At 45.7% G+C, this 16148-nt stretch overlaps 1 protein-coding gene across 7 annotated transcripts in view; it reads left to right on the forward strand.

Annotated features, from left to right (window-relative positions):
* SIPA1L2 (signal induced proliferation associated 1 like 2) overlaps nt 1-15641 on the forward strand; it is a 218573-nt gene extending 202932 nt beyond the window's left edge. For 4 of the 7 annotated variants that reach the window (XM_082407559.1, XM_082407558.1, XM_082407561.1 and 1 more), the window contains 4 exons: nt 8640-8693; nt 9243-9366; nt 10314-10395; nt 14355-15641. In XM_082407559.1, coding sequence (XP_082263685.1) covers nt 8640-8693; nt 9243-9366; nt 10314-10395; nt 14355-14501 — 407 coding nt within the window. In that variant the 3' untranslated portion in view covers nt 14502-15641. The remainder of the gene's footprint in view (nt 1-8639; nt 8694-9242; nt 9367-10313; nt 10396-14354) is intronic. The other 3 variants (XM_082407564.1, XM_082407562.1, XM_082407563.1) reach the window with 1 other exon arrangement.
* Nucleotides 15642-16148: the final 507 nt, after the last annotated feature.

Below are 16148 nucleotides of genomic sequence, written 5' to 3' on the forward strand. Positions count from 1 at the left end.
CCAGAGGGCGCGAGCACAGTCTCACCTCTGTCCAGAGCAGCCCAGGCAAGAGAGAGCAGCATTTTCTCTGGCCTGTTCCGTGCACACTGTGGTCTTAACTGCCCGAGGAGAGTGTAAGAACTTCTATTCTGTCTTCTCTGTTCCCCCACTGCATAAATATTAGCGTAGTGCTTACCACACTGAATTCTGCATTATTCACATCTCTGTCTCTTCCTATTAGATGATGAGTTTCTCAAGGGAAGCCTGCTTCTCCAGTTTATCTTATCTTTATTGATCAAGCGCAGAGCAAGATAACCAAATGAGGAGAGCTCGTACAAAGGAGCCAGTAGGTCCAAAATGCACAGGGCCCTGTGCCCCCTTGAGCTGTCTCAGCCCACAGCATAATTTTTAACCTCTGAGGTCCTTCTGCATTTTGTGTTCATTTTTCTGATTTAAAACAACACATATCACTTTGTCTCCACCCTCATTTGTGTCTTTGCTTGGCTCCCTTCCACCCCTTCCGAATAAAATCGCTGCTATGAAGTGGATTTTTTCAGGGAGCTGGGCTGCAGGTGGGAGGGTGAGAAGGCAAAATGGTGCAGACAGCAGTGACTGAATTGTCCATCCAGGGGGGCTGCGGTTGTGGTCGCAGCCCTACGGCTGGGCTGCTGGCCTTTGGACAAGTCACTTAGCTACACGCCTTGTGCCGACACTGAATGTTGCACACCGGTCCTCTAAGGTACATGCTTGTGTTGGGCTTCAGCCTGCTTGTCTATGAAATGAAGACCTTTCCAGAGAACCTGGAAGGCTTCTCCCAGCCCTACCCTCCAGTTCTGCAGTTTCGTTCTTCAGGGTATTCCTGAGCTGGAGTCAGAGGCTAGAGGCTAGCTGGGAGTTGGCATCGTCAGACAAAGGAGGAAAAAGCACAGACATCCCAGCTAGCCAGTGCCTCAGGGGCAGGGGTACCTAAGTTCAACCGAAAGAATGTGGGATTCTATTTGCAGGGGGAGAGGACTTTGGTTACCTGACCTGTCTGAACTTTCCAATCAACATTTTATAGAAAATATGGAAAGAGTTGAGGTCGTGTTTAAAAATTTCAGTTGTTTTCAGTGCTACTCCGTAGGGTAGCATGCCACCTTGAGACATTAGTCAGCGCAGGAAAGTTCAAGAATTTGCAACTCCAGACCTTTGGCTAATCAGATTCTTTTCTATCGGTGTCAGCTCCGCTGTGACGCAAGTTGGTACGGTGGTGACCAGGCGTGATCCATCCCCTTAGCACTTTTTTAAAAAATTTATTTTATTGAAGTATAGTTGATTTAGAATGTTGTGTTAATTTCTACTGTACAGCAAAGTGATTCACTTATACATATGTACACATGTTTTTTCATATTCGTCTCCATTATGGTTTATCACAGAATATTGAATATAGTTCTCTGTGCTGTACATTAGGACCTTGTCGTTTATCCATTCTATATATAATCGTTTGCATCTGCTAACCCCAAATTCCCTGTCCATCCCTCCTCCATCCCCCTCCCCCTTGGCAACCACAAGTCCGTTCTCTCTGTCTGTTTCTGTTCCATAGATATGTTCATTTGTGTCCTATTTTAGATTTCAACATATAAGTGATATCATACACTATTTGTCCTTCTCTGTCTGACTTACTCCGCTGAGTATGATAATCTCTAGTTGCATCCATGTTGCTGCAAATGGCATTATTTCATTCTTTTTGATGGCTGAGTAATATTCCATTGTATATATGTACCACATCTTCTTTATCCATTCCTCTGTCGGTGGACATTTAGATTGCTTCCATCTTGGCTCTTGTGAATAGTGCTGCTATGAAAATAGGCATCCCCTTAGCACTTTAAAGAGAAAGGCCTTCACCTAGATGACCCAGTTGCTCTGCCTGTGACATGATCTTTTTGTACCAATTCTCAAAGCCATTTCTGAGCTAGACTCAACATCATGAAGAAAAGATAGTCCAGAAAATCCCCATGTGCCTGTTAAATCATTACAAACTAATAAAGGCAGTTCAAGATGCCTTATTGAGCTCAGGCCCCTCTGGAAGAAGGCTGTGCCCATACTTTGACATGAGTAGTTAGCACATTTGAAAACAGGCTTTAAAAAAATGGAATGTATCTGCCTATTTGATTGAGATACCACATATAAGTGATATCACTTAATTAGAATAAGTTATAGTAGATGAAGTCATTAAAAGTTGTCATATCGATTACCCTGAAAGGGTATATATATAATAGAATTAGGACCTATTTCTAATAAAAATTAAGATTTGAGAGATACCTTCAAAGCCTAACAAAGAATATCTACTTTATTCCAAATAGTTGCATAATACTTTTTTTTAAATTGAAGTATAATTGATAGTTGACTTACAATGTTGTGTTAGTTTTAGGTATACAGCAAAGTGATTCAGTTACGTGTATATAGAGATAGATAGATAGATAGATTCTTTTTCAGATTCCTTTCCCTTATAGATTATTACAAGATATTGAGTATAGTTACATAATACTATACCAAATAGTTACTTAATACTTAATGGAAAAAAAGGTTTTTAATGTTTTAAGTAGATCCCTTAAGTACAGAAACTAAACAAGGGTATCCTTTGAGACCGTGTCCTCTGATTTTGTATTGGAATCCTTGACATTTAAACAAGCAATGAAAAGAAAAAGCGAATAAGTTTTGGAAGTAAAGAAATATTTATAGATATGATTCTATATCTAGGAAATATTTTAAAAATCAAAAAGAAATTATTAGAGATTATAAGAGTAGGTAAGATATTTTAAAATATATTTCATATTTTTATAAGCCTCATTTCAAAGCATTGTTAATTTTTTCAGTTACCTATTTCTGTATAACAAACCACCCCAAAATTTATGGCTGAAGACAGCTATGGTTTGTTATGTCTGATGATTCCATGGGTTGGCTAGGCTCAGCTGAGTGATTCCTCTGCTTCCTATGGTTTCAGCTGAGGTCACACATATGGCTATATTCAGCTGGAGCTCAACTGGGTCTGGAGCCTTAAGGTGACTCCACTCATGTGTCTGTACCTGGAACAGCTGGGGTCTAGCTGGACCCTTGTCTCCAGCGGGTAATTATACTTCTTCACATGTGGCTTAAGGAATCAGGAGACCATAAGCAGAAGATACATGGCATTTCAAGACCCAGAACATTATATCCACCACGTTCTATTGGGCAGAGAAAGTCCCAAGGCCAGCCCAAATCCCAGGATGGAAGTAGGCTCTTCCTTCTGGTACGAGGGGTGGCATGTGCCCACAGCCATCTTTGCAGGCAGCCTTCCACCTAGCAGTCATAAAGGACACCTTAGGTACATCAGCAAGATCAAATTATAAATTCCTTGGGAGTTAGCCATCATTAGAATTATAACGAGAGAAAAGCACTGGACACTTTGATACCTGAAAAGTCGTAATATATGAAAGGATAGGAATGGATAGAAAGCACGTGGGAAAAAGGAGAGCCCTTCCTGAGTTAATTCACAGTCTTTGTACCATTTCAGTTCAAATATCTAAAGGATATTTGCATCCATTTGGAAAACAGATGAACAATGGTCAGCATAAAAGTTTATTATAAATCAATAGCAGTAAAGCAGCATAATAACAATTCAAAAGATAGAAATGAGTCCTTTTGAAGGGAAAAAAAAGAGCCTAGGCTGAAATCTGTGTATATTTAAGAGTTAAATGGGAGTGGAATTTATGTACTCCATTTGGATTTAGGAATTAGAAAAGTCAATTCTAGAAAAAGTAAAGACAGAAAGATTAATGTTTTGGAAGCATGCCAGTGCCATAATTATGGAGTAATGAGAGAACATACAAAAATGTCATATGACCAGATAAAAGTATTTAAATATTTAGATCTTTTATGAACCTGGATGAGAACATTAAAATAAAAGGGGAAGCAGGGGAACATGGGAAAGATTTGTAATAAATGTGATGGATAAAACCAGGGTATCTCCAGTGAATGAAGGAACATGACCCCCCAAAAATGCCTAATGCTTGATAAACAAACGGTCAAGTCATGTGTCGCACAGTCCAAAAGAAGGATCACACAATAGATGAGGACTTGAAAAGTGTTCAACCACACATGTAAATGTAAACAGTAATGAGGTACCAGCTCACACCTTTTGAGTATGAAAAACGATGCAGCAGCTCTGGAAAGCTATGAAGAATGCTCACAGCTGGTATCATTATAAAGATTATACAGTGATCCATCTTTGTGTTCAAGCAATATGACAGTACATAACTAGAGCCAGAAAATGTACCCACCCTTTGACCAGAAATCTCATTCCTGAGAATTTGCTTACTGGCAATGATTTGAAAGAATAGAAAAGCTTCCGGCAGAGAAATGCTATGCAGCATTGTTAAAAATTAATTAATAAGCGAATAGATAGGTAATGGAACTCTACTCCAAAAACCAGTGTCTAAAAATTGAGAACTCCTTCATAAGCTTGGGAGAGAGAAGGTGAGGCAAGTGCCAAGTGTGTTTATCACGACAGTCCACGCCCCTCACTCCCCTCTCCTGTGACAGGTTTGAAAACTGGTGGAGTCCCAGTTCTGGCTTGTTGTCACGTGGGCAGTTGTTACGTTTAGGGGGGAAGGGTGAGATGTGACCCTCGGCCCATCAGAACTCCTACACAACACCTGTCGTCAATGTTATGCACTGAGACCATCATTTGTCACTTCCCTTATGACATAAAATAATGTGAAGTATAGAGGGACCGAATAACACAGAGAGGTCCCATCCCCCCAATATGGTCAAGTGAACAAACCCAACTAGCAAAGCTGGCTGTGGGTCGGACAGTGAAGCCGGGGAGGGGAAGTGGAGTCTCTTTAAAAGTTCTAGGATTTGAAGTAGTTCTCTTATCAAAATACCAGAGGTTGCCAGTCGGTGTGTTCTCTGCATTTGTTGAGTGGATGATGTTGTCTTTAAGTGGAAACAGGTGTCAAAGGCAACATTATAAACTGGTGATTGGAGACTCCCTGCGTGTCAGTGTCCCGCACGCGTCCCCACAGGCCTTTCCTCCCCTCGGGATTTCAGCTCTTTCCCGCTGGTCTTAACTGTTGCAAGTGGATGTGTGTGCTCGTGACACGTGCAGAATTAACTCATTTGTCAGGCACCGCCATGGGAATGAAAGTCCACATAAGTGTATTTTCTGAAAAAATGGAAGTCTACACTTTTATTACGTTTCCTATGTCCTTGGTTTCTTAAACAGAGCGCAGTAAGCATACACGTTTATGATGAGAACTTTTTCGGTTCTGAAGCTTCAGCTTAAGTTTGATGAAGTTTGTTAAAGTTACTGTTATTTAATCGCTGCGTGGATATAAGCATAAACAAAACGGGACACACGGTAAGACTCCTAAGGTTTAAAAAAACAGAAAAGAAAAGAAAAATGACATTTTAGATGAAAAAAATGCACAGTTAATTTACTATAGTAAATTGACTTAAATTCTCTCAAAAGTAAGAAAATTGTTTCGGACCAAACAACAATAGTTGTATCTTAAAAGAATAAATCCAGAGCTTTTCTTTGTTCATTACTCAGATTCTAGACCATTACCTTGCGACGTTCATCAGTAGGCTGCAAAAGGCTAAACCAAGGTATTTTATGTTTAAAAATGTTTTTTTCCTGGCGGTCAGTTAAATAAGCTACAATTTGATAAGCACAGCTGTCAGAAACAGAACCTGTGATTTTCTACCTGTAGCTAGAGAGCCCCAGCTTTTCTGTAATTTGTAGTTGTAGCAAAGACATATTAGAACAGCCTCATTTGTGGAAATGGGTTTAGTTTAATTTAGCCTCACACCTGCGTGTCCTGTATGGCATACATCTGGCATACGTTCTCCCATTCTACACCCTCGGCAGACATGGCTAGTTGATCAGAGCACCCGTCCCTCCCGATTCAGGCCGGGACTTACAGATCTCTGACAGGGGCTCCACGCAGCTTGCCTGGGGTCAAAGGGATTATTTGCAGGCAACTGTTGTGCCATGTCAGCTCTAGAATGATATGAAATAGTCTGCTGACTGTTCATCCTCTTGTTTAGTGCTAAATGCACTAAAATAAGAAACTGACAATAAACAACAAGGTCCTGCTGTGTAGCACAGGGAACTATATTCAACATCCTGTAATCAACCATAGTGGAAAAGGATATATATATATATAACTGAATCACTTTGGTACACAACATTGTAAATCAACTATACTACTCAATAAAATAAATTTTAAAACAGAAACTGACATTGAAATCAGGTTTTTTGGAGGATTATTTCAAGGGGAGGATTGTTTCCTGTGTAAGCCATGCCCTCATGTCCCCTCTTAGCCAGATTTGCTTGCACAGGAAAAAAACAGAAAGGAAAAAACCGAACAACACGTAGAGTGTGGGTGATTGGGTCTTTGCTGCGCTCACCATTTACATGAAGTTCATACTCCGAGCCTCCCTTTTCTTACAGTTTTGTCTGTGCCTTTTGGTTCAATGTCAGTAATTACTTGGTTACTGAATATTTATCACTACAGAAATAAGCTGTGGAGGAATAAAGCTCCCACTGGAAACTGTCACTAAGATTAGCTATTTTACAAAGGAGTTTAGCGTCTGTACTTAATCAAGTAGCATTCTGGTTGCATTTCAGCCTCCCAAGCTTTTCAGATTCAAAGTGAAATCCTCTTTGTGAAATTACATCGTTGGCAGAACTATTTCTGGCTTCTTGCCTCCTGACCGGTAGGACCTTGTTTCTCCCCAAGGAATGTTTGAATGGCTGCCAGTAGCAAGTTCTGTTTCTTCAAATATGTGGGTACTTTATCAATTAAGGTAAAAATAGATGAAGCAAGCTAAGACGTTTTCATTGAGATATTTAGACTTGACCATCAGAACCAAGTATATTAAGAAAGATACAAACTAACCAAATTATTACTGGGTTGCATAAAATGTGGATGAGTCAATGAGACCCTTTTAAAAAGTGAGAAGAATAAGTTCTTTCTTTTCTTTCACTCCTTTTGGTCCATAGTTAAATTCACTGTGGAATAAAAAATGCCTCTGCTGTTGATTTTTTTTTAACTGGGAAGCATTCCCTGTTTTGGGGCCATCACAGAACAGAGGGTTATCTTGGACACTCCGGTAGACCAGACCCTCTACCCCTCCCCAGGGCCACTCACCCCCGGCCTGTGTGTCCCATCCTTCCTGCCCACCTCTGCTGGTCACGTCCCATCAGGTGTAAACGTAGGCAGTGCCCAAGTTATGCTGTTCATCTTAATTAAATTACAAATTATTTCATCAGATGCAAAACCCCTACTAGCCTGTACCAAGTTGGGAGCTTGGTTGTCTCTCAGGAATGTATAGTTACAGAAGGTCTCTCATCCTGTAGAAGGTGCGAAGCGTGGAGAAGGGCCCCTTAAAGCTTTACAGGCATGTCGGTTGAGGACACCTGCGTACCTGTCACGGGTGTTGAGGTGTCACGACGGAGGACAGGGACACATGTCTGGGGAACCTGCTGTACGATCGATCAGGCGGGGTACTCAGCGCAGCTCTGGGAGGGCCCGGACTCTGGGTGCCCCCAGCGCTGAGGCCCAGTTCCTTCCAGGGCCCCCGGCCCCTCCGCCATCCTCGCTGATTAACGGGATGTGCGTGGCTCTCCAGAATCCAGGCGAGCAGGTACCTTCATTAGGAGAGGCGGCCAGCAGCCAGCGGGAGACAGAGGGGGATAAATTAAGAACAGAGCACCCCTGACACGGACCCCAGTGCGATTTCGCAGCCGTTAATCACATCACGTGAAAAAGCCGCTGCAGCGCTAACGCACCTGCCGTATCCCTCGTGTGAATCCCAAGTGTGGATGCGCTCGGGTGCCAGGGGGCGGGGGGGTGGTGGATGATTAGATGTGTCCCTGCTTCTCCCCTGTACCTTTTGCTTGAAAGCAGGATTTCTCTGCCTGCCATTCAGCATTTCTGGGCCAGCGTTCTTGTGTCAGAGTTCAGCGCCCAGAGCTGGGCCGGTCTGGTTCCCGTTCCGAAGAATATCACATTGCCTTTCCTGCCTAGCTCTTGAGACACTGGATGTGAAGTCACTGGTGCCAGGAACAGAAACGGCCCCGTGCTAAGGAGGGGTCGTCGTGCTGACCATCGCTCTCACTGCTGTAAACACTACAGATCTTCCTCTAAGGGTTTTAGTGAGAAGATGTAGCTAATCTCTCTCACCACCGCTATCTTTACCTTCAGGGAGCTGGTCATTTAAGCAAACCCAAAATGGTCACGCCTTCCTGCAGCTGGATTGGCACGTGTGTGGCATGCCACTTACCATTGTTGTGTCACGACAGCCGTGCTTCCGGCCGGGACCATGACGCGTGAAACGTACAATCTCTCCACACTCTTTGGCGATGCATAATACTGTCTCTCGGGGCAGTTCCTGGCTTAGTACAACACATGCACACAGGCAGACATGTACACACACTTACACACATGCAGATGTGCACACTGGCACACATGTGTACACACGTGCCCCTCTCACACACACACACACACACACACACACACACACACAGCTGTATTTCATAGGACTTCATCACCTGAGCCTGATGTGGGCCCCCAGAGGCTCTCAAGTGAGGAGAGATATCACTGTTCAAAAGAAAATTCTAAATCTTATTTCAGGTCTTGACTCAGATGAAGAACTTGGGCTACTCTGTCACCACACGTCCTATCTAGGTGATTGTCTGGGGCTGTTCGTGGGGTCTCCATCCTCCGTAACCTTTTCTTTCTGTTTCATTGTCTGCACGTCTGCATGGTTATGGAAGCACGGAGGGGGTTGGGGACACACAGGGTGACGTGTCCGGGCCATTGTGTCTCAGGGATGCTCTCCGGGTTCTGGGATAGCTTGAGGAGAGGTCCCTCTCCTTGGCTCTGTGAATCAGTCATGTCATCCCCCAACGCTGTTCTTTCACGCCCAGCCAGCAGCTCTGGCATTTCTTGGGATGTGGACAGAAGAAAGATTGGCTCTAGCAAATCCAGTGTCTGCTCCTTGTTCCCACGGCTGTGATAAGAGTGTGCCATGCACCCCAGAAGGACGGCCAGTCTGAATGCTTTCTGACTGTCAGCAGCTTGCCTGACTTTGTTCTTTTTTGTTTTGTCTAAAACAGGGCAGTAACTGACTGGGGGGAGGGGAAGATTTTATTTAGCAACTATTCATTTCCACGAAGAAATGGTGCCTTGCGGCTATTACTAATGCTTCTTTCTGTGTGTGTCTCCCATCCCCAGACCAGAGAGTGGCGTCCTTCTGTACCCTGACAGATATGCACCCCGAGCAGGACCTGGAAGGGGCCCAGGAGCTGCCTTTATGTGTCGATCCTGGCAGCAGCAAAGATTTCATGGACGCCACTGGGTATGTGACCCCTGTGGACCGCCTCCCTCCCGTGTCCCGGGCCCCAGTGGGTAACAGGGGTTCAATTCAGCCCTGGCCAGCCAGGAAACCATTTTCACCTGCCTTCTCCTAGTCCTTCAGGACCCAGAGAAGGGACCGAGCGGGCCTGAGACGTCTTCTGCGCTGCCGGGGTGGATGGAGCTTGTCAGCGTAACTGCTGCGCTCCACGGGAGGGTCCTGCCAAGACGTGTAGTCAGCGCCCTTGGTGGTGAGGCTCACGGCCCGGGCGGGAGAGTGTGACGCCCGGTCAGCATCTGCCGCGTGATCACTGCAGCGGCATCAGACGGGGACACCTCGCTGGCCATCCCCCATCTGCCGAGGGCACGCTCCCGCCCACCAACCCCGGTCGTCCACCCAGCCCCACGGCGCCCACTGAGGTGTGCCGAGAGCGAGCCATCTCTGTCCCTATGTTCTCGGCGTGCTCATCGCCCACGGAGTGTATGTTCTTTTTCAGTGTCACCCACGCCCAATTCCAACTTGTCTGTCAACTCGAGTTATCAACAACTTGCATGTTCATCTTGGTGATGAGCCCCTTGATACTTCCTTAACAGAGGAAGGCAGATTTGGGGACATTGAGTCTATATTTGGTTCTCAGGACTTCGTTCTGGTCTACCTAACCTCAGCTGCTAACTGCATTTAGATCACCTATCTTTTGCCTTCTTACCAATGTGTATGCCTGTAGAGATTCTGAATCCCCTTTTAAATCAGAAGCCACCCAGGAGGGATTTTTCCACCAAAGCAGCAGTGTGTTCACTTTTGACATCTGACATAATCTTATTTATTTCCTTGCTGGGCTCTAAGCACACAGTAGAATTTTTTACATGAAAACTTTACCAGCGAAAACTCTTGACTGCGGTGTCTTGACTTCAGCGCACTTGAGTCTTTCTAAGTCTTTCCTTCCTTGCTAGAGGGCGGCCTCCATCCACACTGACTGGGAAAGTCAACCAGCTGGAGCTGATTCTTCGGCAGCTGCAGACCGACCTTCGGAAGGTAAAGCAATCGATTGGAAGCCCATGCTCAGAACTTTCTCTTACACAATCAACCTTTTTTAACTATTAGGAATATAAAAAAAGACACTCAAGAAAGATAACTGCCCTAATCAAAACCCAACCGTAAATGGAAACGGAGACTCCTGAGGTCTGATTCCATCTTCTTGCCCACAGCTGCTGTATTTCATTGTAGGGGACACAAGGTCCTGTAGATCTGACTGGATGAGGATGAGCCCTGGATGTCCAGTCTTCAGAATGAGGCAGAAACGCAGCAGGCTAGCGTTTTTCAGTTCAGTGAGTTATCAGTTGCACCAACATTTATGAGCTGACCTAAGAAGCGTTAGTTGCTATCAGGAAGCCTGGTCTCCCCAAGCTGCTTCCTCCTACTGAGTCAGCGTCTGCTCTACCCATCAACCTGTGCGAGCTCGGTCCTCAAAAGATGTGAAGTCATTCATTCCACAGACATTTGCTGAGCTCTTGTTGGATCATTAGCACCGTGCTATCAGTAGCCGCTTTGCTACCCAGGGAAATGGAATGGAGTGCTGTAGCTGGTGGGTGATGGTGAGGCGGGGAGGGGCCATGGGGAGGGTTTTGTTGGTGGAAGAAGGGAGACGGGAGAAGTGACAGCTGGCATGAACGCTGGTGGAGATGATCCACTTGGGAGGGAAATAATGTCCTGAGCCTAACAAGGAGGGAGCTGGCCTGGATGGGAGGAGGGACCGTCCACACATAGTTACCAGAGCAGAGTGTGTGTGTGTGTCCGTGTGCATGCGTGCACACATGCATTCATACACGAGTACAGGCCTACCTCAGAGATATTGCAGGTTTGGTTCCAGACCCCTGCAATAAAGTGAATATCACAATAAATTGAATCACATGAATATTTTGGTTTCTCAGTGCATATAAAAATTATGTTTATGGCATACTATATAGTCTGTTACGTGTGCAATAACATTATGTCTATAAAAACAATGTACATACCTTAATTAAAAAATCCTTTTTATGCTAAAAAGTGCGAAAACAATTACAGCACGTTGAAGATCACAGATCACCATAACAAATGTAATACTAATGAAAAAGTCTGAGATATTGGGAGAATTACCAAATGTGACACAGAAACATGAAGTGAGCAAATGCAATTGGCAAAACGGCGCCGATGGACTTGCTCGATGCAGGGTTGCCACAAACCTTCAATTTGTAAAACACTGGTATCTGCAAAGCAAGGTATGGCAGTAGTCCAAACAGAGACAGGTTGACAAAGTTCCCCTCTGGTGGTTTCTTTATTCCAGAGCTGAGAGTGAGCGATGGGAAGGAGGGTGAGAGATTTAAGGATGGAGGGTAAGGTGTAGAGTGGAGGATAGTTGGGCCAGATGTATTTGGTAAGACTGCAGCATAAGTTAGGTATTTTCCTCCAGTGTGGATGACCAGCTGTCCCAGCTTGCCTGGCATGGAGGGTTTCCCAGGACACAGAACTTTCAAAGCTGGAACTAAGAACGTCCCAGACCAGCTGGGCCAGCTGGTCACCCTGTCTCCAGATGTAGGCGTAGAAAAGTTAGAGAGTTGGACTTAACCAATATTAAATTTTAGACAAGAAATTAAGACCAGGAGCGATAGACGAGGACCATTCAGTGTGTATAGGATGTGATTAAACTGAGTGACTCAGAGTCTCAGCTGGGTGAGGAGGAATAATGTCATCACAGGGGGTGTCAGTGGACGCTGGCAATAAGGTAAGATTGGTAGATTAGATCACTTTTGGAGGGATGGATACTGGAGAAATTATTTTAGAAAGACAAGGGGTGGTAGTCAGGGAGTGGGAGCTTGAAGCATTTAGGAAGATGTGCGGTTATCAGTAATAGCTTCAAGGTACAGGAAATAGCCACAGGAGGGGGGGGGGGTGAGGAGGGCAGTCTTCGAGGTCACAAAGAGACTGAATCAGGTGGAACATCTACGGCGCCTTAAGATCATCAATAAACATGAGGGATGGAGGAGGAAAGAAGAAAGGTGAAACACATTCTAGAATCTTGCATGATGGGAGGGAGTGGAGATATAGTCGACCATGGCAAAGAGCAGGGGTGGCAGGTCTTACAGCCCATGTCAGGCTTCTCCCGGGAGCTGGGATTTTAGGGGAGAGCAGTTACCTGCACCGGGCAGCCGGGGCGAGGTGTTGGCCTGGCAGCCTCCAGGCCCTGTGCTCTTCAGAACAAACCCTCGTCCCCAGGAGAGAGTCAGGACTCACTTATAGCTGAAGATAAAGGGAATATCCAGGGAAGAGTTTGAGAGTTTAGCAGGTTTCGGTGACAGAGGACACATTCCATGGGTGGGGTTAAAGGGTCAAGGGGTCAGGAGAGGTGGGCAGCTGAGCTGCAGCAGGGCCCTGGGGATGTCTGAGCCGTGTTGGGAAGGAGAGCCCTGGGGCCTGGGGCGGCCAGGAGCTTGAACCTCTTGTAGTGACTAAGGGACGTGGGCTGAGTCAGCAATGAGTTCTAACACCAGCCTCCACTTGGGACCGGTGTCTTTGGTCGAGAGGTGAGAAGGGACGGGAAATAGGAGCAAAGCTCAAGGACAGGGCCAGACATGCCCAGGGGGCCAGTCTCCTGAAGAGTCTTAGCCCCCAGCTCACCCGCACGGCCGTGGGCACTGGGATGCAGGTGCATCTGCGGAGTTAGCAATCAAGTCATCTCCCACCACCACGGTGACAATGGCCCCCCTCTCTCTCTCTGGGGCAAGACATCCCTTTCAGCGTCTGGGAGCTCAAACTTGTGTTGTACGTTTTCCGTTACTGTCTGTTGGAAACTCCAGGTCTGATTCTTATGAAGAATCTTTTTTTTTCTTAATACTATTTGTTTATTTATTTTCGGCTGTGTTGGGTCTTCATTGCTGAGCGCGGGCTTTCTCTAGTTGCGGAGAGCAGGGGCTACTCTTCGTTGTGGAGCACGGGCTCTAGGCACGTGGGCTTCAGTAGTTGTGGCACACGGGCTCAGTAGTTGTGGCTCACGGGCTCTAGAGCGCAGGCTCAGTAGTTGTGGCGCACGGGCTTAGGTACTCCGCGGCATGTGGGATCTTCCCAGACCAGGGCTCGAACCCGTGTCCCCTGCGTTGGCAGGCGGATTCTTAGTCACTGCGCCACCAGGGAAGTCCCTGAAAAATCTTGATAATTTGTGCATAGTTTTCAGTGGCACACTTTGAAGGTCATTAGGGAAACACACTGTCCCAGGAAAGCTTTAAGACAAGATGAGCTCGTGATAAACAAGCCCAGGATCAGCAGGTATGCTGATTCCGACTTGCCCAGTAAGGAGGTGCACCTGGGAAGCTCTGCCCTCCTATCCAAGGCTGTACCTTTTCCCAGGCCCCCTTTTTCAGATAGAGGATAATATAGACTGTGGTTAATCACCTTCCCGTATAACAGCTGTCTCGCTTCCTGCTTGGGAGCAAAGTGGGATGAAAGGAAAGAATATTCTGAGTTACTCGTCCCCACCCCCCTGTTTCTGGCAGAAACCAGAGCAGGCAATCAGATTCCCTCTCCCCTCAAGAAATAAATAAGAGGCTTCCCTGGTGGCGCAGTGGTTGAGAATCTGCCTGCCAATGCAGGGGACACGGGTTCGAGCCCTGGTCCGGGAAGATCCCACGTGCCGTGGAGCAACTAGGCCCGTGAGCCACAACTACTGAGCCTGCGCGTCTGGAGCCTGTGCTCCGCAACAAGAGAGGCCGCGACAGTGAGAGGCCCGCACACCGCGATGAAGAGTGGCCCCCGCTTGCCGCAACTAGAGAAAGCCCACGCACAGAAACGAAGACCCAACACAGCCATAAATTAATTAATTAATTTTTTTAAAAGAAAGAAAGAAAGAAGTAAGTCAGTAAAAAAATAAAATAAAATAAGGGTAGAAGCGTTCGGACTGCAGCTGGGAGGAGAGAGCGTGTCCCGCAGATGTGTGACCATCTGTTTCCACCCCCTGCCCCCAGGAGAAGCAGGACAAGGCCGTGCTGCAGGCCGAGGTGCAGCACCTGAGGCAGGACAACCTTCGGCTGCAGGAAGAGTCGCAGACGGCCGCGGCCCAGCTGCGCAAGTTCACGGAGTGGTTCTTCAACACCGTCGACAAGAAGCCGTAACCTGAGCGCCGCCCAACCAGGGGCCCTGGGGAAGCCCGGGGTCCCTTCACAGTCGCCAACACGTGGTTTCTCGCTGTGCTTCCAGCCCACCGTAGCCGTTCTTGCTGTGCCCACTCTGTCTAGCACCATGCCCCCCAGCAGCACGGGGAGCCGCCGTGTGACCGCGGAGAGCAACGCTCGTGAAGATGAATGTAACGCTGGTGTCGAGATGAATGTAAACTCTGGTGTCAGTGTGGCCCTCTAAGGCTCTGCTGAAACGGAGCTCTGCGTGGGCTTCCCTCCTGAGGGACGAGGGTTGGGTTTTATGTCCTATATATCAGGTGACTTGGTAGAGATATTAAAACGATTGACCATAGCTTGGGCTTTAGAATTGTAAAATAAACATGAGAACAAATAATCAGACATATACTTTAATGTTAAAGGTGCTCTATTTTTTTGGATGTACAGTAGTTTTTATTTCTACAGCCACATTATCATAGCAATAAGAAAGAGGCAGGGGAAATAGTTGGAAGAGCCGTGTCGGGAGGGGGACAGAAAAAGCACTGATGTGTCTAACACGAGTTCAAATGCAGTTCCTTTAGAGACTTATTTATTTGCAGGAGCAAACGGTGCCTGAATATTAACAGTGTTCTGATTAAAAAAAAAAAAAAAAAGAAAAGATACATATGCCTTGTAAATGGCTCACTGAGTAGTTACTTCAACTCTTAGTTCACTTTTGTATAGTTAATGCTCTGTTGAAAAAAAAGAAGAGTCAACCTGCTTAACTCACGAGAGCTCCCCTATGTGCCATGAGCCAGCAGAATCACTTGTACAATGCCAAATTTGTTTTATCTTTGTACAGAAGCTTTGATGAAGTGTCTTGTATTTAACACCCTTATTTAAGCTTATTTAACCTTAAATTGTTAATTTTATAAACTTTGGTTTCACCTGCACTATTTTGGAGGGCGGTGTAGGTAGCAGCGGGCTCAGAAAAGGCTGAGCTTGCCCAAGCAGGAGTGAGGAGCGGGGCAGGACCTTCCTTCTAACAACTGGATGCTGCTGGTAACAAGTTGTTTGTATTGCTTTACCATTTTTAACTGTTCTGTTTGAGATGAACGTACGTTTTGCTTTTTTAATAAATGTTTAAAAGAGTCCACACAAGGAACAGTGTTGTCAGGTGAATGTAGACTTCGGGGTTCTAATATGTCAACAATCTGAGTGTATGAGAATTTATTCCTGGTCATTTAGGGCCTTAATCTGTACTGAGTACTACTGAGCCTTCTTACAGAATCCCAACCTGATTTAAAGTAGAAAGTTACTAGTACTGATTAACGGCTGCCACGTGCCAGACACTGTCCTCTGCACTTCTCATAGATCTCATTGAATCCTAACAGTATCCTTACTAGGTGGGTGCCGGGATTCCCATTTTACAGCTCAGTAAACTGTGGCTAAAGTCAAGTGATTTACCCAAGATTGCCTTTCATTTTGATTTTTTTAAAAATGTTTATCTTATTCAGCAAAGCATTTGGTCTTGCTTACAAGAAAATAAATGCAATAAAGTAATAGCGATTTGAAAAATAATCAGGAAGGAGTAAACTGCAAACTTGAATCAAAGATGAGACAGAAAGGAGACAGAACGTGAGCCAGAGTGGGAAGGGAACCACAGTA

This window comes from Balaenoptera borealis (assembly GCF_965194805.1).
Source record: "Balaenoptera borealis genome assembly, chromosome: 10".
NCBI classification, from domain to species: Eukaryota; Metazoa; Chordata; class Mammalia; order Artiodactyla; family Balaenopteridae; genus Balaenoptera; species Balaenoptera borealis.